Genomic DNA, 24,532 nt, shown 5'->3' on the forward strand with positions numbered 1-24,532 from the left:
TTAGACTTTGTCTAGTTCGAAAGCTGTACCAGTGTCCATAAAATGTTACTTCCTCCATTTGTAAATGTTATACCAGATGAGTCGAATTCTCTTCAAACGTGCTTCATATGAATAAAATCGTTTATCCATGACATGTTCATCCACACGCCTTTAATGATATTAACATTGTGTACTCTAACAAATACGTGCGCCCTCCAGATGCAAATATTTAAAACTTGCATGATATGTGCTGCATGGAGAGAAATATGATGATTGAGTAATGTAAGTTTAAAAGACAGGCTTAAATCTGATGACGTCTGAGGAAAATCAACTCTGGATAGTATAGGGAGATGTGTGTAGAACAGGAGACTTTGTAAGTTTGGTCACATTGAAATAGTGAGAGATCTAGGGTTAATAGATTTAGCACTGCTAAATTGTAGCAGTTAGTTGACAGAGGAAGATCAAGATAAAAATGGAAGGAAGTAATAAGGATGAACTTGAGAGAAAGAAGGATAAAGACCTGGGCAAAGATAGATTAGTTTAGAAATCAGTTTCCAAAAGTCCTTCAACACATACCAGCATGTAAAACTAACAAGAGGACCAAAAGTGGTTCATCTGAGTGGGTTATAAATAGGACTTCCTCTCCCCCTGTTGCGAATTTATATCAGCCTAATCATATAATCTTCACATGTTGTTAATGTAAATAAAATAGCTTATTCAAGACGTGTTCATCCGACATCTTTAATAATATTTACATTGAGTGCGCTAACAAACATTTGCACGCTCCTGGTGCAATTTTTATTTTTTTTATTTTTATTTACTTACTTTATAAGGTTTACTAAAGAAACCCAATATGTTTTATCGTTGCAAGACACTTGTGGGTAAAAGGGGAAATATAAATCTCAGATATGATTTAGCGCAAAAACTCACTAAATGATTGGTTTCAAAATCACTGCACCTTAGGGTACCATTTGACAACATATAACTTGTTGTACCCAGTATAAATCTATGACAAGAATACCTTTTTTTTTTTCTTTCTTTTTTAAACATTGCAAAAGATTGGTAATGTTTAACAGTCGAAGTCAGAAAAATATGAGAAAAAAATTCTGTGTATGCTACAAATGGTTTTATGTTTTTGTTATATTTCTATTTCTACTATTTATATAAAAGGAAATTTGTGTGCGTGAGTTCATTCCCTATGAACTCGAAAACAGCTGGGCTGATTTTTATGAAATTTCACACAGTTACTTTATGTGCCTGGCAGTGTTCATAATTAGGTTTTGTGTCAGAAGGTTTTCGATAAGTATTAATAACTGCAATAATCAAATTAAAGAATATAATTAAATCATATAATTAAAGAATAGTGGATTTGGGCCAAAGTTAACATCTTATACAGCCTAACATCACAAGTGTATAAAAGAAGTTTTATTACCACACAATTTGAATCAATAGTAGGTTTTTTGATATAATAGACACGTTCGAAATAAATGTTTCTATTTAGAGCACAAGTGAACCATGATACTTGACTTTGCATTTTAAACTGTAATTCTAGCCATTATATAGAAATTTGATTTTATAAAATCAACAGTAGGTTCTCCACAGTGCAATATATGTATTTTGAACTACATTTTTGATGACAGTAAAAATATGGGAGTTGATCATAATTCAATCCCAGGCAATGTCTAGTTTCCCTGCTAGTAAATGATAAATGAGAAAATCATTTCCATTTAAAATCCATTTAGTATTATGCATGTAAAATTTGATAAAAACCAGCTTGAAATGTGTCAGCATTTCAAGCTGGGTGTTTGGAGGTGTGTGTGGTTTTGGATAAATCAAAACTCTGGGGGGGGGGTTAAATAAAAAAAAAAGTTTTGGTAGGTGAGTATGAAGATCGAACCCGAACCCTTGAGGCAAAGTTGGTAATTCAAGTGTGAAAAAAAATCATGTGACGTTAACCACTGAGCCACCGCAACATACTAATGGAAACTTGTTTGAATTAAAGTAATAAAAACAGAATTGACACGTGGCCTCAATAAAAGTTAACTCTACTACTTCTATTTGACCTCATTAATGAGGTCAAATAGAAGGAGCGAACTTTTGCTGCGGGGGGGGGCAGCTTTTGGGTTTGCTTACTCAACTTTGACTGTTTTTTTCCCCATTGTCCAGATTGAATAGCAATTGTCTGATATATGGAGTTTGGCCCCATATTGATCAAAGCTGATTGCTTCTGGACATTTCCTGGCGCGATGCCGAGAACGCACCGTTTGAATTTAGTTTCACTTTATTTATACTAAAATGCAGGACAAACAGGCGACAGAGCGAAATAGCACAAATCTCATAAAAGTCGATCTAAATAAATCTAGAGGCGACCCGCGTTGCCAAATCGTAGATATTATTATCTAGAGGGTATATAAATAGTTCTAAGCGATCGCCCCCCCCCCTCGGAGCGTGTGCAAAAAAGCCTTTGCGAGACATGCACGAAATGTTCATACACATTTCGCCTTTTATATATATAGATAATTATAATAACTAGCAGGACCTGTGGAAATTCCACAAGGGACTCATTCATATGTAATATACTGATATTGGTATTCTGTAGATGTTCAGTGTAAATGGAGACGCTCTGATATTATTGTAACTTTTTTGTTTAAAACTGCAAAGGTATTTATCTAAGCTAGCACGAACGCCCAGTAAAGCCTAGTCGTAAAGTACGCTTAAATATGATATTTTAATTCTTGCGGATTTCATATATATTATTATAGAGTTAATGTTCTATCGATTTTTGTATGTTATAACGTTGTGATTTCCAAAATAAAAAAATTAAAAAAATATCCATATGACTTAGCTTGAATCGAAACCGGAATAAAAATTTATATATATATATATATATATATATATATATATATATATATAAACTTGAGTTCCTTCAGCCATAACCGAATCCAAAACTTATGAAGAATTTTTTATAAAATTATTTATAAAAAAAAAAATAGATGATTTAAAGTGCTATCAGCTATAGTCCAAACCGAAACCAAAACTTATAAAGAATTCTTGGTAAAATTATTTATGGCAAGAAATAGAACATAGCAATTAAATGACCCGGATGTAAGAACACACATGCTATCGTATCAATATATAGATAATAATAATATTAAATTTAGTTCTGAGATCATTAAATCGTGTTAACATTATAGAAAGAAAGAAAGCATTTTCTGCCAGCCGATTCTCCCAGAAATCTATAATCATATATCAATGATAATCCTATGAATGTTTTTTAACATTTTTTTATTAAAGCTAAAACTACAAAATCAATCAATCTGATTTTTTCCAGGCGCAAGAAGAATTGACAGAATCTCAGAAAGTCTTTGATGAAATTAATGAGACTTTACATGCAGACCTTCCAGAATTTTATGATGAGTAAGTTTTCTTTGAATTTTAATTTAAAGTTGATCATCTATAATCTCACTAGCCTGGGTGCCCAGCGTTGCCCGGGTGTTTGGAGGTGTGTATTGAGCAAAATAATAAAAAAAAAAGTGGTAGTAGACCGGCAGGCATGAACCCGTGATGCGAAAGTGGAAAAGAAAGTGAAAGAAAATCTGACGTCTTACCAATACTCCATGACGCGACCAGAAGTTCGGAACGTTAAAATTAGGCAAAGCCAATCTGACCGATATGACTTGCAAAAATGGCTCACACGAATCGACCTCTCCTTGTAGAAAACTGCCCAGTTAAGGGTGAAGGAATTAATGTTTTTGGCCAATTTTTTAATATTAGTCGTCCGAGATGTCGAGCTTCAAAATGATACCGATCTCGTGAAAATCCGTCGCCTTTGTCGAAAGTTTTAGGCAGGCATACAAACATACATACATACATACATTTACACAGACAGGTGAGATTTATATTAGAGAAGGACAGTTATTATGAGATACATAGATATTCGAATGTTCCATTAAACTTCTTTATCTCTCAAACACTGAGTTAGTAAAGAAATTGAGAACATAATTTTCCTCTTCCCGATTAACCATTTTCATATGTTGTAGTATATCTTTCATTTTGGTCTCTTGGTCTTACTGGATTCCAGGACAAGAATCTATCTAGTCTGGTGGAGTATCCAGCTTCGTGCTGTTACTTTAGGTAACATCACTTGGAGAAAGTGCACAATTCCTCGTAAAAGCTACTGTGAGTTAGCCATTGTGAGGAGATCTTGTTTGAGCTGCGAATACTATGTTATTTTGAATATTTGGTCAGGGTTTACTTCTCGAGAAAAGTATCCTTATGCTAGATTGTTCTGGCAAACCCCTGTACAGAGAGATACCTTAGACACTCGAGGATAGTGTCTAGTAGGCATTCAAGTTGTGTCTGTTTACATGTCCAGCTAAAACTTTAAAAAAACATAACAAACCCTTACAAAGTTAGTATTCTTTCAATTGCATAACCCTAGAAAAATATCTAAGATTTAGAAAAAAATATTCATCCTTTTAGTAGTCAAATGACCATTTGTATTATTGAATATTAAGTATTAGACATGATTTTTAATGTTGTGTATTAATACAGCCCAAGAAATGAGTCAGTATTTTTTCAAATTGAAAGATAAACTATTGTCCTGTCTCTACAAAGAAAGGTGAGAAACTTAGTTTTAATAGTGCTTTGGCGGTATCCGTAATTTTATGTGGCACTTTCAGTAGCATTCTGAAACTCTAAGTTTTATTTTTTCACTCCTTACAAAAAAAATTTCTTCTTTTAGAAGTGAGGTGAGAAACTTAATACTATTTAGCATTTTTTCATTGGTCCCAGACAACGCAGGGTAGTCTTGCTAGTCTATAATATAAAGGGCAATTGTCTGTGTATGTTCAGCTAGAAGTAAAAAAAAAAAAACGACTGAACAAATGCCCACAAAGTTGGTATTTTCTTAATCTGCATTGTCCTTGATGATTAATATCTAAAATTTAGCAAATATTATTCTTTGAATCTAACCTGATGTAGATTTCGTCAGGAAAGGTCGGGTTTCCACTTAAATTATGTACTAACAAAAGGGAAGTAACTGGCTTTTTAATCAAAGAGTTACTTTCTTTATGTCAACTCATTTTTTAAGGACTCTATAAAAGTGAGGTGTCTGTGTATATCCAGAGAGAGGAAGAGACTGGGTGGCAAAAAAGGGGGTGAGGGTGAAACTGGAGGAAAGGAAGAAAGGGTAAAATAGGGAAGAGATAGAAGTTTTAATAGAAATATATTATAGTATTGCCCTGGGCAACACCGGGTAACCCTGATAGTTATTAATATTATAATAAGGTCATCATTGTTTGTAGTTAAAGATGAAAATTCATACAAGAGTATTGCTTTAAACTTGGACAATGTACTACTTTTTGAAAAATTAAACTTTTTTTTTACTTAGAAAAATCCTTACTTTCTGCATTAATAGACATTGCTCGTGTGTGTGTGTGTGTGTTTCTTGCTTATATGTAACTTTGATGCATATCGCTATGATATTCTGCTTGTCCCTTCCTTAGTAAGTCTGTACGCTATGCTTTGAAAAAGGCCAAGTACAATTTTTGAAAAATAAAGCGGGGGGGGGGGGACAAATTCATGAAATTTAGCTTTAAAAAGCCAATCTGACAGCCCTGGACAAAAATGTTACCTTATTTTCAAATATCATAATATATGATCATTGTTGCAATGGTGTTAAGAAGGAACTCGTAATTTTGATGTGCCAGTGGTTCTTCATCAAAGAAAGAAGTCAGTGAAACCTTAAGTTAGAAAAGGAACATTCAAAAGAAACAGGGCAGAAAAAGATGAACATTGTCTGCCAAGAAGTGCTGGACTGAAGGAGTAAATTAAAGATTGTCTCTTACAATGTGATTTTATTATTTGTAGTGTAGTGCATTATTACTTTCTGAGTATTCATACTTATTAATGTATCTAATTTGGGTTAGTTTTATATTTAAAATACAATGGACACTATTTTTCGTAGAAATGTTAAACACATATTTGGTGAATGTTATTTGTTTTTCTGCCCACAAAATTAACTTATTGTGCTATTCAGAAAAATATCAGCTTTATGAAAACATTTGTTGATTAAATATATTTCTCATTTTGTGGAATTTCCACAGGCCCCACTAGTTGACAAATATTCAATGTAAATTCACTTACCAATTTATTTTTAAAAGTTAAAGTTTCTCAATTTCACTTGTGCTTTTTCTCTATCTCCACATAAAGTTAGATATGTCGATATATTTGTGTGTACAGGACTGGCGTAGATGAGTAGACGCAGTTCATCTAAGAGAAGGAGAACTATTAAAAAAATGTGAGCTCTTTCTCTCTGATGATGGTACCCATAACCGGATTGTTACTGTTATATCAGTTTAGAGATAACACGGCAGATAAGCTGCATGAGGACAACCTATCTAAAAAAAAAAAAAAAAGGTAAACGTTAATGAAAAATCTGAGAATCTGGTACTGACCAATCGTCTCATTCAATATGTCAAACAGAAATGAGCGGGAAAATATAACAAAATACCAAGGTCTTGTGTGTGTCATATCTTGGCACTGTTTCCAGACGAAATACCAAGGTATGTCTTATCTCGTCATTGTTTCCAGCCGTCCTGGTCTTCTCCTTGCCACTGGACTCAAACAGTGCCGATTCAGGAGAGGTGTGGTTGAGGATTGCACAACCCTTGCCTCACAATTACACACGCTACTGCCCCTAAAGGGGTATCCTTTGTCTTTCAAGACTGAACGGAGGCTTGGGAGGGGATATATGTCATGAAAGGAATTGGAATCGTAAGATCTCTATCATTCCAATAATCATAGGAGCAACTGGACTCATGAAAAAGAATTTCAAAAACTACCCGACAAATATACCCGGTGAACTGAGTGCAAGAAAGATTTAAACAGTTGAACTTAAAGCGACGGTTAGAATCTTAAAAAGATCTATCGCTTGTAATATCTAAGTTAGTGGGTGATTGTCTGACATACAGCTTAAACAAAATAAGAAAATTATATATATATATATATATATATAAATAAATTATAAAACTCAAATGATCTTGTAACGATGTATGTAACCCACTTTCCTGTTTACGACATCCGGTTGTGCATGCGTGCATGGCCTGTGCACTGAAATACTAACGTTATTATTTCGAAATTATTGTTTAACATGGGAAGAGTGGGGTTTAAAATAACTTAAACGTAATACAGAAGTGAACGATGTAAAAAATTAAAAAAAAAAAAAAAAAAAAAAAGGAGCAGATACATCAAAATTTTAATTTAACTATAATAAGTATTATGGTATCTCTTCAGTGCACATTTACCTATAAGTATTGCCAACTACTTATAATTCAGTAACTGTAAAAAAATTTTTCAAAAATAATCAATTATGATAAACAGAACGGCTCATAGAAATCTATCTATATTCTTTTTCCATTTTAATATACTTTCATAGAAATGTTTCTGTTATGTCAAAAAAAAAAAAATTTTTGTACGTCACAAGTGTCACGTTCATACATGAATTCCATAGCTAATATAACATACTGACCCAACGGGCCACGGGTAGTCTAGTGTGTATATATATATATATATATATATATATATATATATATATATATATATATATATATATATATAATTTTTTTGAGGGAATTAGATCTGGAGTCTAAAGAGCAGAGTTTATTTTAATGTATTAGTAAATGTATTAATACTATTAAAAGAAAACAGTGTGCTGTAGATATATATATAATAAGCTCAATAGGCATATATATCCTAGAGCTATAATAACATTGAGTAAAACGATTCATAATTATGAATTAAAAATCAGTTTCACGACTAAAATGCTAGTTTTATTTTGGTGTCTTCAAATGCTCCCCCTCCTATTTTTGCTGATGAGAATTTGTTTGTAAAGAACAAAACTTTTGTGAAATTAATGTCAATATTTATTGTCAATTTAAATAAAATGAACATCGTTTCTGAAACGATCGTACAATCTAGTTGATTTTGTTTGTTTTTCCTTTTGAAACTGATTTTTAATTCACTTATGAATCGTTTTACTCTCTCTCTCTCTCTCATTATATATTATTATTATTATTATTATTATTATTATTATTATTATTATTATTATTATTATTATATTCTATTAACTCTATAATAATAATAATAATAATAATAATAATAATAATAAGAGTTGCAATTGCGCATGATCTTTTTAAAATGTGCACCACCGTCAATTTACCATTTAATGTTTTGAAGAAGTATCTCTGTTTCTCTGTGATTATTTTGCAATCAATATAAGTCTACTGTTTCCTGCGAGACACTCGCCTACGATGAGGTACGATCACTGTGTGACGTTTTTCTCAAATGAAATAAGAAACGAATGTGGAGTAGTTACCGACGATTTGTAATATATTTTTTCTTTTTCTTTTATTTATTTATTGTCTTTTTTTTTTTCAGTCGGATTAGATTTTATTCCACGACATTCCAAAGTCTTTTTGCTGCTGAAAGTCTATTCCACTCCGAAATGGGAAAGGTGCGTATAATTAAATCACGTTTCTTTTCTTTTTTTTTTTGTCATTTATTTTCTTCCATTTTTTTCTTTTTTCTTTCCTTTTGTCTTTTCCGTCCTTTTTTTCTTTTTTCCTTCCCATTCCCTTCCCTTTCCCTTCCTTTTTTTCCTTTTCTTTTTCCTTCCGTTCTTTTCCTTTTTTTCTTTTCCTCCCAATTTCATTCACTTTCCCTCTTTCCCCCAACTTCCCGCCCTTTTTCTTCTTTACCTTTTTTTTTCCTATTCTAAGCTTTTTTCTTTTCTCGTTTATTTCTAATCCTACTTTTTCTTTTGTCTTGTTTCTTCCTTTCGGCTCTTCCTCTTCCTTGCTTCCTTCTATCCCCCTTCCCCCTACTTTCATTATTCCTCTTCGCTTAATTACTCTTTCTTTCTGCCCTCTTCCTTTTTCTCTCCTCTTTGTTTTATCCTCCTGTCGTTTATCTTTCTCCCGCTCTCGTCTTTTTCCCTCGCTTCCTCTGTCTCCCCTTTCCTCTATCTTCCTTATTCTATCTTTCTCTGTTCTCACTCCTTTTCTCTCACATTTTTTTCCCTCTGTCTCTGCCTCTTCTTTCTCCTTCCCTCTCTGTCTCTGCCTCTTCTTTCTCCCTCCCTCTCTGTCTCTGCCTCTTCTTTCTCCCTCCCTCTCTGTCTCTGCCTCTTCTTTCTCCCTCCCTCTCTGTCTCTGCCTCTTCTTTCTCCCTCCCTCTCTGTCTCTGCCTCTTCTTTCTCCCTCCCTTTCTGTCTCTGCCTCTTCTTTCTCCCTCCCTCTCTGTCTCTGCCTCTTCTTTCTCCCTCCCTCTCTGTCTCTGCCTCTTCTTTCTCCCTCCCTCTCTGTCTCTGCCTCTTCTTTCTCCCTCCCTCTCTGTCTCTGCCTCTTCTTTCTCCCTCCCTCTCTGTCTCTGCCTCTTCTTTCTCCCTCCCTCTCTGTCTCTGCCTCTTCTTTCTCCCTTCCTCTCTGTCTCTGCCTCTTCTTTCTCCCCCGCCCCTCTCTGCCTCTTCTTTCTCCCCCGCCCCTCTCTGCCTCTTCTTTCTCCCCCGCCCCTCTCTGCCTCTTCTTTCTCCCCCGCCCCTCTCTGCCTCTTCTTTCTCCCCCGCCCCTCTCTGCCTCTTCTTTCTCCCCCGCCCCTCTCTGCCTCTTCTTTCTCCCCCGCCCCTCTCTGCCTCTTCTTTCTCCCCCGCCCCTCTCTGCCTCTTCTTTCTCCCCCGCCCCTCTCTGCCTCTTCTTTCTCCCCCGCCCCTCTCTGCCTCTTCTTTCTCCCCCGCCCCTCTCTGCCTCTTCTTTCTCCCCCGCCCCTCTCTGCCTCTTCTTTCTCCCCCGCCCCTCTCTGCCTCTTCTTTCTCCCCCGCCCCTCTCTGCCTCTTCTTTCTCCCCCGCCCCTCTCTGCCTCTTCTTTCTCCCCCGCCCCTCTCTGCCTCTCCTTTCTCCCCCGCCCCTCTCTGCCTCTCCTTTCTCCCCCGCCCCTCTCTGCCTCTCCTTTCTCCCCCGCCCCTCTCTGCCTCTCCTTTCTCCCCCGCCCCTCTCTGCCTCTCCTTTCTCCCCCGCCCCTCTCTGCCTCTCCTTTCTCCCCCGCCCCTCTCTGCCTCTCCTTTCTCCCCCGCCCCTCTCTGCCTCTCCTTTCTCCCCCGCCCCTCTCTCCTTTTTCTTTCCTCTCTCCTTTCTCCTTTTTCTTTCCTCTCTCCTTTCTCCTTTTTCTTTCCTCTCTCCTTTCTCCTTTTTCTTTCCTCTCTCCTTTCTCCTTTTTCTTTCCTCTCTCCTTTCTCCTCTTTCTTTCCTCTCTCCTTTCTCCTCTTTCTTTCCTCTTTCTTTCCTCTCTGCTCTTTCCTTTTTCTTTCCTCTCTCCTCTTCCCCTATTTGTCTTTCCCTCTTCCCCTCTCGTTTTTCCCCTCTTCTTTCTTCTCTCCTTACTGTCTCCCCCCCTCATCTTCCTCTCTTCTTTTTACTCTTCTCTACCTATTTCTCTCTCTCTCTCTTTCATACTATTCACTTCTCTCTTTATTTTCTCCTTTATTCCTCACGGTCTTTTCATGACATTGTGGCTCAAACTCCTTGTTAGTGTATATCACACAAACAAGTAGCAATTTTCTCATCATATACTTTCCTAAGTGGAACGTTAGCAAAGAAATTGAATAGACAGATAGCTATACAGAGAGCTGCATAGATAAATGACCAGCTCAAGTGTTGGTACTTGTTGACCTTTCAAACGATGAATCTCAAATTACAATTGACTCAACCAGAAGAGAAAGAAACAAGTTTTGTCATCTTTTCATTTTCTCTAAGCAAAGACAATTTCTGCAACATAACCCACTCATCACTGATATGTAATATTCTTGTTGAGTAATCAAGTTCCTTCTGGTCAGACCCCAACCCTGTACACATACAGACGGTCTAGTCTTTCCAAACTTTATATGACATGTACCTATTTACTATGCCTCCCCATGAGACAGAGTTAGACACCAGGGTCGTTTTTTCGAAAAGGTACAAAAATAAAATGTCTCAGTCGTGAAGTTCTGATCCTCCACCGAAAGAGAACAAGAAATGGTAGTGCAGCATCTGAAGAACATATACTACACTTTGATCTTGACCAAAAGGCCAAGTTAGGGTATTTATTTGTTCCCCCACCGAGCAAATTAGGCACAAGGCCGATTTTTAATGTGAGGAGTGAAGGGGGAATGGGGACCAACTCCCCAGAGAGTAGGGGAGCTGGATAGTGACAATTGTTATGAAGGGTTGCCCTTACTTTGACCAAGGTCTTATATGTGGGGTTGCCCCCACATATGGTCTTTGCTTGCAGTATCTGCTGGAACAGATGGTATTTATTTGCTCCCCCACCAAGCAAATTAGGCACAAGGCTGATTTTTAATGTGAGGAGTGAAGGGAGGGGGAAGGGAAAAAGGGGACCAGCTCCCGAGAGGTGGGAAATGGGAGCTGGTTAATGGTCAGGCATGTGGGGTTGATATTTATTTGCTGCCCACATCAGCAAAATGTGGCACAAGGCCGGAAAGTGGGAACCCCGCAGGCTCCCCTAAAGGAGGGGCACCACCTCTCTATCTTTCTATTTCTTTCCCTCCCTCCCTCCCTCCCCGCTCTTGTTTTCTCCTCTCACTTCACAAATCCTTCTTTCTTTTCCATCGAACACATTCCTCTCTAGCTTGGCATGCGTACACACAGACAACTCTCCCTTATATAATAGGTTCCCTGAGAAATTTAGTCAATATTTTCTTTCCAAATTAGTAAATTAAATGGCTAAAACATTGGTCCCTCAACGAAATCTTGCCCAGTTAACATCCAGAAAATTATTTTTTTTTTCTTAATTTTAGATATTGTTCATTTGGGGCAACACTAAACAAAAATATACTAACTTTGTGGTTGTTTATTTTGTCGTTGTTTTTTTTTTTACTTTTAGCTAGACATACAAACATGGATATAGAGAGAACTTGAATGCCTCGTAGACACTATCCTCAAGTGTCTAAGGTCTCTCTATACAGAGGATACTTTTTGTTACAAGTAAACCTTGACTAAATATTCAAAATCACATAGTATTTGCAGCCCAAATAAGATCTCTTTGGCATTGCTTTGGCTTTTATGAGGAATGGTGCTCCTTCTCCAAGTGATGCTACCTTATGTAACAACATGAAGCTGGACATTCTGCCAGACTAGATGAATTTTTGCCCTAGAATCCAGTAAGATCAAGAAACCACAAGAAATGTATACTATAACGTATTTAAATGGTCAATTGGGGAGAGAAAACTTGTTCTCAAACTTGTTACTAACTCCGTGTTTGAGATGTAAAGGGAACCTTTAATGAAATATTTGAATATCTATGTATCTCATATAGAGATCAAGTGTTAGCCCCTAAAAGGGAGGATGGGCTTAATTTTTGAGAACTTTGAAGTAAAATGAAACAAAAATAACTGCTCTTTATAAAATAAATTATGTATAATATAGATGTAAAGAATTCTATTATTTTGCTATCTAATTTATATTAGTGTTTACAGTGCATAGAATGTACTGTGTAAGAATCATTTTTCTTTTTTCTTTTTTTTAATGCTTGCAGAGACATCAAATTCTATTGTTAGTGGCTGAACCAACAAATAGTGAAAGAGGACGAGAGGAATACATAGAAAGCTAAGAAAAAGATGAAAGAGTTGCTCAGTTTATTACAATTAAATGTTCTTTTTCCAGAAATAACTCAATCCCAGAACTGAAGAATATTTTAATATATTTTGTATCATTATATTTCCTTAGAGAAACAAGTGTTGATAAATATAGTGTTATAAGAATAGATAGATTTAAAAAAAAAACTCTGTAGGTCCTGGAAATGACCTTAAAAGACATTCAGTGGTAAGGCCCCATTTTCGGGCTGTGGGAAATATAGTTGCCTCTTAGTTACAATTGCTCCTAGGTCCAATTTAGCCCAGAATGGTAATACTTGTTAAAGCATCTGATGCTACTAAATCAGGCTGTCTGAAGATACTGGCTTCTTGACAAAAAAAATGCACCAAACATTGATGTTATTTTTTTTCCTCTTTCCCTTTGAAAACCTCAATCATGTGTTGCAAAGTCAAGAATGAAAACAATGTTCTTTCTGCAAAATAATAAAACCAAACTCCATGAATAAATATTTGAAGATATATAAACAAAACAACCAATCAAAAAATAACTTGACCCCAAAACTGAGAAATATTTTAACATGTATTTTGTATCATATTTCCTTAGTAAAACAAGTTTTGATAAACACAACATTGCTATAAGAATATATTTTCAAAATTTTTATTCATTAGCATTTTTCTTTTGTTTCTTTTAAGTTGTCGACAAATTTGATAGACGTGTGTGAAAAATTATCAGCAAATCATGTATATTTGGAAAGAAAGCGACCAATACAAGAAACGTGAGTTTTTCTTTCCTATTATTTCCGATTTTCTTTTTTCTTTCTTTTTTTTTATTTTCTTAAATTACGTTTTGTTTGCATGTTCAATAATAATTTTTCCAGACTATTAGACCAAAGAACATGAAATTTTATAGGGATGATCATCCATCAATGTTGATTAATCACTGATGAGTGTGAGAAATTACAAACTAGAAGTTCACACACACACACACATATATTGGCAGCATGTCATTATTCAAGCAGGTTTGATTGAACATGAGTTAATTTTTTCTCCGATTTTTCTGGATATCTTTTCCATTCGCCGAGCAGTCTTTTTAATTTCAGCTGGCATGTTATATAAAATGGCACCAAAAAGTTGTTGTTTGGCTATATTTTTCTACCGGTACATCCAATTATCATCAGGAGGGATTGCTGTTGTTATTGTTTTCTTTTCTTTTCTTTTGAGGCTTGGTGTATTTATAATTTTTTTTTTTTTTAATTGGTTACAAAGGTAGGTGCAGGAGGGTTGGGGCAAATTATTTTTATTTTATTTTTTAATTTCGATTTTCCTATTTTATAGCTTATTTAGTTTCTTGTTAGTTAAGAAAATAACAACAACAATCGTTCCTGATGATAACCGGATGCACCGATAGAAAGCGGTTGAGAAGACTATGGGCGAACAACAACTTTTGGGCGCCATTTTATATAACATGCCAGCTGAAATTAAAAAGACCGCTCGGTGAATAGAAAAGATATCTATAATTATTACTATAATTATTTTTTAATACTTGTATATATGGTTCATTAGATTGAAATAAATACATTTTCTGGTTTTCAAATGATAACTAATGAGATATATATGCGTGTATATATATATGAGGTCATTCCAAAAGTAATGCATCCTATTTTTTAACTAAGTAGAAAATTAAAAAGTTGAAGATGAAGAGCTACAAAGACGGGAATGGTACCATTAAAAAGAGTAACCTATTGTGCTCCAGAATTTATTTTTCTATATAACCACCATCATTCATAATGCACTTTTGCTAGTGATGGAGTAGTGTCTGTGCATAGGCATCTGGAGCACACTTTGTCACTCACATCTCTGTTACCGCTCTGAAATCGACGAACCTATCTCCCAACTTTGCTGACATTAACTGCATCAGCTTTGTAAACATTTAACAAGCATTGGTGAATGTTGATCAGTGGAAAAATTCAGTGACGCATTTCTGCTTCTGACATATGTCTATGACAGAGGTTGCTTTCTTAGAGTCTCATGCCATCAATATCTGCAACAGAGACCTGACATTTTCAGTTCATGGATGCATAAACTCAGTCATCATAACATTGTGATTAGCAATCCCATTTGAGCCATTTGGACAATAAAAAAATAGAACGCTCCTCATACCAATATATATATATATATATATATATATATATATATATTAGTTATACCTAGCTGTTGTTGCTCAGTTGTGTATTTACTTAGAATTTGTATTCTTTTTGTCTATCTTCCTTTCCTTTTTTTTTTTTTTTTCAAACTATTATCTTTTGTCCAAGGGAGATCATCCTTAAGAAGCGAGATAACTTATGAAATTACCTTATGACAATGAGTACAAAATATTTAGCTGAAAAAGTTGTTACTTCTAATTTTAATTTTATTTAGACTACATGAAAGTTTCTCAGAATTTGAGCCAAATTCAATCATTTTAAGACTTGCTCATGTGATTCATATCCCACCAAAATAAAAATTTAAGCACGTCTTCATTCATGTAAACTCTATTTTTAGTTTTAACTGTTTACAAATTTAAGCATAAACTAATCCCTTCTCAGAAAGAAGGTAAAGCCGCAGAAAGTGGACTTATACTATTTTAAAATAATGGTAACTGACAGACAGAGCCTCATATTTAGACGCATCTCAGAAACAAGCATGTGTCTCTTTTGACATTGCAGGGTTACATCGTGGCCTTTGTTTTAAGACGGTCTTGGTTACATGCACTAAAAATGAACCACACACACACACACACACACACACACACACACACACACACACACACACACACACACACACACAAATTTCTCTTATTAAAAATGAGAAATTAAAGCTGAAATAATTTAATTGAAACTCGTGTGTCGTTTTGTAGTAGATTATAGTGTTTTGCCAACTACATTCACTTTCTTGTAATTTTTCATTCTACAGCAACCATATCAATTTTGATGAACAAGAGGCTCGAGGTTCACCAGTTCATTCTGGTGAGTTTTTTTCTTATCACAATTTATGTATGTGTGTGTATATATATAATTTCTTTTTTTCTCTTTCTTGTTCTCCCTCTCTTTCAGTTTTTTTTCTGTTTCCTTCTCTCTGTCTCCGTTTCTCCCTGTCTTTCTCCCTCCCTTTCTCTCTCTCTCTCATCTCCCTCCCTTTCTCTCTCTCTCATCTCCCTCCCTTTCTCTCTCTCTCATCTCCCTCCCTTTCTCTCTCTCTCTCATCTCCCTCCCTTTCTCTCTCTCTCTCATCTCCCTCCCTCTCTCTCTCATCTCCCTCCCTCTCTCTCTCATCTCCCTCCCTCTCTCTCTCATCTCCCTCCCTCCCTCCCTCTCTCTCGTCTCCCTCCCTCCCTCTCTCTCTCTCTCTCGTCTCCCTCCCTCCCTCTCTCTCTCTCGTCTCCCTCCTCCCTCTCTCTCTCTCTCTCTCTCGTCTCCCTCCCCCCTCTCTCTCTCTATCTCTCTCTCATCTCCCCCCCCCCCTCTCTCTCTCTCTCTCTCATCTCCCTCCCCCTCTCTCTCTCTCTCTCTCTCTCTCTCATCTCCCTCCCCCCTCTCTCTCTCTCTATCTCTCTCTGTCATCTCCCTCCCTCCCTCTCTCTCTCTGTCAGCCCACCTCTCTTTCTCTCTCTGTCACTCTCTCGATCACCCAATCTCACTTGTTTCCTTCCCCACTCTCCCTCGCTTTCGACCACTCCCAACCCCGCTCCCCCCTCTCCCCTCTTTCTCCCTCTCTCTCATTTTACTCCCTCCCTATCTCACTTTCCCTCATCACTTTCTATCTCTCTCTTTCTCTCTCCCTCTTCTCTCTTTCTCTCTCCCTCTTCTCTCTCTCTCTCTCCCTCTTCTCTCTCTCTCTCTCTCCCTCTTCTCTCTCTCTCTCTCCGTCTTCTCTCTCTCTCTCTCTCCGTCTTCTCTCTCTCTCTCTCTCCGTCTTCTCTCTCTCTCTCCGTCTTCTCTCTCTCTCTCTCCGTCTTCTCTCTCTCTCTCTCCGTCTTCTCTCTCTCTCTCTCTCCGTCTTCTCTCTCTCTCTCTCCGTCTTCTCTCTCTCTCTCTCCGTCTTCTCTCTCTCTCTCTCTCTCTCCGTCTTCTCTCTCTCTCTCTCCGTCTTCTCTCTCTCTCTCTCCGTCTTCTCTCTCTCTCTCTCCGTCTTCTCTCTCTCTCTCTCCGTCTTCTCTCTCTCTCTCTCCGTCTTCTCTCTCTCTCTCTCCGTCTTCTCTCTCTCTCTCTCCGTCTTCTCTCTCTCTCTCCGTCTTCTCTCTCTCTCTCTCCGTCTTCTCTCTCTCTCTCTCCGTCTTCTCTCTCTCTCTCTCCGTCTTCTCTCTCTCTCTCTCCGTCTTCTCTCTCTCTCTCTCCGTCTTCTCTCTCTCTCTCCGTCTTCTCTCTCCCTCTCCGTCTTCTCTCTCCCTCTCCGTCTTCTCTCTCCCTCTCCGTCTTCTCTCTCCCTCTCCGTCTTCTCTCTCCCTCTCCGTCTTCTCTCTCCCTCTCCGTCTTCTCTCTCCCTCTCCGTCTTCTCTCTCCCTCTCCGTCTTCTCTCTCCCTCTCCGTCTTCTCTCTCCCTCTCCGTCTTCTCTCTCCCTCTCCGTCTTCTCTCTCCCTCTCCGTCTTCTCTCTCCCTCTCCGTCTTCTCTCTCCCTCTCCGTCTTCTCTCTCCCTCTCCGTCTTCTCTCTCCCTCTCCGTCTTCTCTCTCCCTCTCCGTCTTCTCTCTCCCTCTCCGTCTTCTCTCTCCCTCTCCGTCTTCTCTCTCCCTCTCCGTCTTCTCTCTCTCTCCGTCTTCTCTCTCTCTCTCTCCGTCTTCTCTCTCTCTCTCCGTCTTCTCTCTCTCTCCCTCTTCTCTCTCTCTCCCTCTTCTCTCTCTCTCTCTCCCTCTTCTCTCTCTCTCTCTCCCTCTTCTCTCTCTCTCTCCCTCTTCTCTCTCTCTCTCCCTCTTCTCTCTCTCTCTCTCTCTCTTCTCTCTCTCTCCCTCTTCTCTCTCTCTCCCTCTTCTCTCTCTCTCCCTCTTCTCTCTCTCTCCCTCTTCTCTCTCTCTCCCTCTTCTCTCTCTCTCCCTCTTCTCTCTCTCTCCCTCTTCTCTCTCTCTTTCTCTCCCTCTTCTCTTTCTCTCCCTCTTCTCTCTCTATCCCTCTTCTCTCTCTATCCCTCTTCTCTCTCTATCCCTCTTCTCTCTCTATCCCTCTTCTCTCTCTATCCCTCTTCTCTCTCTCTCCCTCTTCTCTCTCTCTCCCTCTTCTCGCTCTATCCCTCTTCTCGCTCTATCCCTCTTCTCGCTCTATCCCTCTTCTCGCTCTATCCCTCTTCTCTCTCTATCCCTCTTCTCTCTCTATCCCTCTTCTCTCTCTATCCCTCTTCTCTCTCTATCCCTCTTCTCTCTCTATCCCTCTTCTCTCTCTATCCCTCTTCTCTCTCTATCCCTCTTCTCTCTCTATCCCTCTTCTCTCTCAATCCCTCTTCTCTCTCAATCCCTCTTCTCTCTCAATCCCTCTTCTCTCTCAATCCCTCTTCTCTCTCTCTATCCCTCTTCTCTCTCTCTATCCCTCTTCTCTCTCTCTATCCCTCTTCTCTCTCTCTATCCCTCTTCTCTCTATCCCTCTTCTCTCTATCCCTCTTCTCTCTATCCCTCTTCTCTCTATCCCTCTTCTCTCTCTCTATCCCTCTTCTCTCTATCCCTCTTCTCTCTCTCCCTCTTCTCTCTCTCCCTCTTCTCTCTCTCTCTCTCTCTCTCCCTCTTCTCTCTCTCTCTCTCCCTCTTCTCTCTCTCTCTCTCCCTCTTCTCTCTCTCTCTCTCTCTTCTCTCTCTCTCCCTCTTCTCTTTCTCTCTCTCTCTCCCTCTCTCTCTCTCCCTCTTCTCTCTCTCGCTCTCCCTCTTCTCTCTCTCTCTCCCTCTCCCTCTTCTCTCTGTGTGTCCCTTTTCTCTCTCTCCTTGATGCTCTCTTTCATCTTCTCTTTCATCTTCTCTCTCCTCTCGGTATCTCTTGGCTCTTTTTTTTCTCCCCACCCCCCTCCAGTTTCTCTTTCTCTCTCTCCAATCATTCTCTCCTCTTCTCTCTGTCTATTTCTATTTCTTTTCCGTTTTGCCGTTCTTTTTTTATTATCTTGTTTCTCTTTTCCCCCTTGTTCTTTTCATCTGCATACAGTCATTCCCTTCACAACCAATAATTTTTAATCGTTCGCTAATTCTTTTTTCCATAGATGGAAGCAGTCCAACAAACACAATTTTTCGGAGATCTGAATCCGATGTTTATGAAAATGTGACGATTTCTTCTCAGGTAAGATCCCAATTATGTCGTTGCTAAAAATAGCGACAAAATCAAATATTTATATGAAAACTAATTATATAAGAATAAAAAGCTAATTTCGTCTTATGTCAAGGGTTCAAAAGGAATTCTGAGCAATGCTGAATCTTTCAGTAAGTTAAAAGAAATGTGGAGGTTCTTGTTCAGAATTCCCCCTATATTAAAAAAAAAACAAAAAGAAAATCTGTATGATGTATATACCCGTGACAAAACAAAAAATATCATATTCTAAAAATCATATACATTGGTCAATTAGTTTTATTTTTAAATAAGAAAATCAAATTTTATGAGTAACCGAAGAGCGGCCATCTTGTCCACCATGTTAAAAAAAACAATCTAAAGAAAAAGGAGATAACTCAATAATTCAAATTTTTAAGATTTATGTTGTAATGCTTATGAATCACGTTAATCACTTAAAACTGATTTTCTTCATAAAATTTAAACTAATTGAGCAATTTATGTGATTTTTGGAATATGATATTTTCGTTTTGTCACTGGTATGTACATAATAGAGAATTTTTTGTTTTTTAATATAGAAGGAATTCTGGACAAGAATCAATGTGGATATTAACAAATGCTAGAACAACATAGTTATTATTTCTCAATTTTTATTTTGCACAATAACTCTCATGGTGATGGTGAGGATCACTTGAGAAAATGCAATTGATGTGCTTATCCCCAGGGCATCAACCACACCCTTATCTTATCAAGTTGAGATCCACATGATAGATATTCAGAATCGACCTATCTCTTCCACATGTACAGGGTGTTTACAAAATCAATGGTATATTTTTGGGATTATATTCTGTTGCAGCAAACAAAATAAAGAATTAGTTTCTTCTGCGAATTAATGCCTCTCTGCTAAGTGATTTGGCCACATTGACCAATCAGTTGGCAGAGTGGATGAATGTTATCTGTCCCCTAGAAACTATTTTTAGCCTCTTGGAGAAATATGTTAAGAAGGAATTCAACTGGTGAGCAAAACAGATTTCTATCTCTCTCTCTTCTGTCACTGTCCTGGATGCAACTCTCACTGGAAAAGCTGACGACTTACTGAGCACTTCAGCATACTGACCCTCGCCAAAGAAACAGCTTACTTATTCCTAGTCAGTCTACTTCTTATATCTTTTTCCATAGTTTTGTCTTAAAAAGGTGTTTTTTCTTTTTTTTGTGTTCTTAAATTAATAATTTGGAGTAAACCCTCTATTCTTCCTAAAATTTTATATATGTGACAGTTGCGAACATGAGAACCAGTTACATATGTTTACAAAAAACTTTAAAATATTTATTTCTTATTCTAATACAAGGTAACATACCTTTGTTCTAATTTCTACTTGACTGTTTGTTTCTATTAAATCATTTTAATTGCTTCATTTTCAATAAGAAATTATCTATTTCTTAGTTATGAATGCTTCAGAGCCAGCATATATATATATATATATATATATATATATATATATATATATATATAAGGTAAAAGTGGCGCGCATGTTTTTTGTTTGTTCAAGAAAGGCTTTTTTCGGGGGGGGGGTCTCGAGACGATTACTATATTTTACAACTTTTTATATACTCCCTAGATTATAATATATACGATTTGTGAACAGACAACGTCTTTACATTTATTTTGATTGACTTTTATAAAATTCACCCTATTCCGTCCTTTTTCGTGTTTGTCTTTTTCATATAAAAGCGAAACTAAATCTAAGCAAAGGCAACCGCTTCTCGGCCTTTATGGCCAGGACGTCTAGAAGGCAATTCACTTTGATTAATATGGGGAAAACCCTTCCCTTCATATCAGACAATTGTTATTCATTTGGACACTGCCAGAGTTCCCACTTTTTTTTGGGAGCAGTTTTTCCCCACATTATAAACGACCTCGTGGGGAAACAAATACCACGATAGAAAGCGGAAAGCTTAACTGGCCCCAGGCCAGGTTTAAAAGCCATTTTCATTTCTGTGCTGACTCCTATGATTCTTAACTTAATTTCCAAACCCAATAAATTCACTGTCCTCTTTGGCGTAACGGTTAGCAAGGATGACTAATTACCGTACGTTTTCAAGTTCAATCTCTCTTCTTTTTTTTTCTTTTTGTTTTTTCTTCGTCTTTGTGCCAATATCCTCCATCCGGCCAGAAGTTAATTACCAACTCTTTCTTTCACATTCTTTTTCCTCCTTCACGTTTTTTTTTGTGCAACACACACCTCCAAGCACCCGGGCAACGCCAGACACCCTCGCTAGTCTATTATATAAAAGACAAAATGGGTGTGAGCATTTATGTATGTCCATAAAATGCTTTTTTACATCGGGGTTCTCGTGTCGGTTAGATTCCGGGAGAAGTTTTCTAATACTTCCTAGATCATAATATCTCAAATTCAGAAACGGACATCGTCTCTATCTTTTTTTTTTTTTTTTTTTTTTTTTTGATTGAGTTTTAAAAAATTCCTCCATTTCGAGTGTTTGTTTATCTTTTTTGTATAAATAAAGTGAAACTAATCAAACACAATCGTAACTACCTGCCTTTCTGGCCAGGTAGTATCTGTTCTGTAATTGGTCCTTGGTCAATGTAGGGGAAACCCTTCATACTGAGACAATTACTATTTATTTGGAAACTGCCAAAATGCCCCCGTTTTGTGGGGAAGCTGCTTTTCCCCCATATTAAAAACAACCTTCATGGGAGGTTTAAAAGCAACACCATTTCTGCAAGTCATCTTTTTGATTGGCTACGTTTAATTTGAACGATTTACACTTCCGGTCGCATCATGGAGTAAGGGTAAGACGTCAGGTTTTCTTTCACTTTCTTTTTTGTCTTCGTGTCACCGGTTCGAGCCTGCCTACTACTGCTTTTCTTTTTTTTTTTGTGCTCAACACACACCTCCAAACATCCAGGCAACGCTGGGCATCCCTGCTAGTATTAAAATATAAAGCATTCTATTTGTTTTCATTTAACTAATACAAAACTATTTCTTTGCTAACAACAAAAAAATTCTCCCCCCCCCATGAGAATTTTCAAAGGGGGAAGGTACATCCAATAATTTTATAAATAGAAATTAAAGCATTAAATTATAGTTTTATAACAATTTGTCTTTAAATTAATATAGTTTAACAGATAAATGAGATTGTAATAATTAAATGTAACCTTTAAAAATACCTAAAGAATTTCTTTTTTAATTGGTTGAAAAAAAAAAGCATAGTTTAAAAAATGAAAGTAAAAGGACTCCCGGGCAACAATAAGTAGTTACAACTATTATAATAATTATTATTAGCAACAATATTGGAAATGCGTTCCATGTATTTTAAAACTAGTATTGTATTATTGGAAATCCCAGCTTAAATACTATCTAGGTAGTTTGAAGAAATAGTAAGTTATGTAAGTATATTTTCGATTCCCATCAGCGAGTTTAGTAGGATCAGAGAAGATTAGATTTGACATCCATCAAACTCGGTCACCTTTAATGATCTAAGTTAGATGCACCGGAAATTAGGGGTAACGGGAATTGTGGTCGTAGGCTTCCAGTTGACGGACACATGTGAGAGTTGGTTTTGGCCTGCAGATAGAACCGACAGATTAGGGTCTCTCCGCGGCAACCAGGGTCCATGATAGGCTTGCCTTTAATAAAAGAATCAAAGCTTCAAATCCATCTTGTGTTATTGATGCATCTGTCTGCAGCAATGACCACTCCCCACGAGATAGAAGCCCAGTGTCCAAGAAGATATCCGCTGGACAAGGCAAGCAGGTATGTATTTGCACATACACGTTGCGACCTTTCAAGGCAAGAAATAAGAGCATACTCATAAGTAAGAACATATATGTAAGAACACACAGGCTTTTAAAAGTAAAAAAGTAAAAGCAATCGTAAAAAGATAGTAACAAGAAAATGTAAAAGAGAATAGCAGCAGGAACGTTTAATAAGAAGTAAATAAATAATAAACAGGACGCAAAACCCCTCACGGAACAGTATGTCCTATTAGAAGAGTTTTAACTTTTGCTATCTTTCTCTTTCAGGATAAACGCAATGGCTCAAATCGTGCCTCTTTTCCAATTTCTTCGAGCAAACCCAGACTTGTAATAAGCTCACCTATAATAGATCAATCATCTGCCAATGGTGCCGAAGTGGCTGACAATTCAAAAAAAGAAGAGAAGAAGGAGGATGAAGTTGATGGCGAGGACGGTGAAGAAGATGATAGTCAAGCAGGTTTAGATGATGATAACCTTTATCAAGTCCCACCAAGTAACCAACCAATCAAAAAGCCTCCTGATGGAGTCTTATTCTCGGTTAGTTATGACTTTCCACCATTTTCTGTTTGAAATAATTTATGGATAAATTTTCTTATTTTATTCCTCTTGGAGAGTCTTGTGGGAAAAATCGTTTCTTTTTTGTTTTGTTTTTTTAAGTAAAATCTTTAAATTTGAAGATTCTCACACTGAACAAATATGTGAAAACTCGACTCACTCGTAGATATAGGGGTGCCTGCACTAATGCCGTGGAATGTAAGCAACTTTTGCAAGCAAGCATAACCTGACTGGAAGGGAGTAAGGACTGAATACTTTGAAAGAATATTCGTCTAATTTACTTCCTATACCAAAGATGAAGGAATTAAATATGCAATCCAATTTCACCATGAATAAAAATAAAATTTTAAAAAATTAAATCTTCCTGCTGGTCTGTTTATGTACTTACTGTCCATAATCAACAAATAATAAATAATCAACAAATAACAAATAATCATCAAATAATCAACATGTAATCAACAAATAATCAACATATAATCAACAAATAATCAACAAATAATCAACATATAATCAACATATAATCAACAAATAATCAACATATAATCAACAAATAATCAACATGTAATCAACAAATAACATATAATCAACAAATAATCAACATGTAATCAACAAATAACATATAATCAACAAATAATCAACAAATAACATATAATCAACAAATAATCAACAAATAACATATAATCAACAAATAATCAACAAATAATCAACCTATAATTAACATATAATCAACAAATAATAAATAATCAACAAATAATCAACATATAATCAACATATAATCAACAAATAACATATAATCAACAAATAATCAACATAGCTGAATGTGGATTATTTTACTCAACCACTATTTATGGCAAATTAAATTGTTTAAAATTTCATGCTTATCCAATTTTACTCCAATATGAAAAATTAAATTGCACAAAAACTTATGATAGGATTTAAAAAAAAAAAAAAAGAGCTGTACACCAAAATTTACATAAATTTATGTATTTTTGTTTTTATAAAATAAAATCAAGTTTGATCATGCAAACGGTTTCTAGCCAGCATTAAATGAATAAATAAATAAGCCTTGCTTGAATTGAAGTTTGAATTATGTAAGCAGAAAATGACGGATGGGACATTCAAAATATTTTATGAATTTACATAAGTTTTGGTGGACTTCTTTTAAAGCATTGCATATACGTACAGAATATAATATTTGTGCTACTATATTTCTATAAACATTTTTTAATATTGGGATAAAACTTCATAAGCACCAAAATCTCTTTTAAATATTAAAATATTTAAATTAATGTTATGTTCTCTGTGATA

The 24,532-nt window shown here is 36.6% G+C and overlaps 1 protein-coding gene across 1 annotated transcript in view; it reads left to right on the forward strand.

Annotated features, from left to right (window-relative positions):
• LOC145259922 (myc box-dependent-interacting protein 1-like) overlaps positions 1-24,532 on the forward strand; it is a 219,252-nt gene that overhangs the window by 189,137 nt on the left and 5,583 nt on the right. Inside the window, exons 7-12 of the mRNA XM_080117878.1 lie at positions 3,311-3,396; positions 8,419-8,494; positions 13,316-13,398; positions 15,575-15,627; positions 18,830-18,906; positions 22,937-23,206. Of these exons, the coding sequence (XP_079974004.1) occupies positions 3,311-3,396; positions 8,419-8,494; positions 13,316-13,398; positions 15,575-15,627; positions 18,830-18,906; positions 22,937-23,206 (645 nt within the window). The remainder of the gene's footprint in view (positions 1-3,310; positions 3,397-8,418; positions 8,495-13,315; positions 13,399-15,574; positions 15,628-18,829; positions 18,907-22,936; positions 23,207-24,532) is intronic.

The sequence above is a fragment of the Euprymna scolopes genome, chromosome 35 (genome assembly GCF_053919585.1).
Source record: "Euprymna scolopes isolate OS-2025 chromosome 35, ASM5391958v1, whole genome shotgun sequence".
NCBI lineage: Eukaryota > Metazoa > Mollusca > Cephalopoda > Sepiida > Sepiolidae > Euprymna > Euprymna scolopes.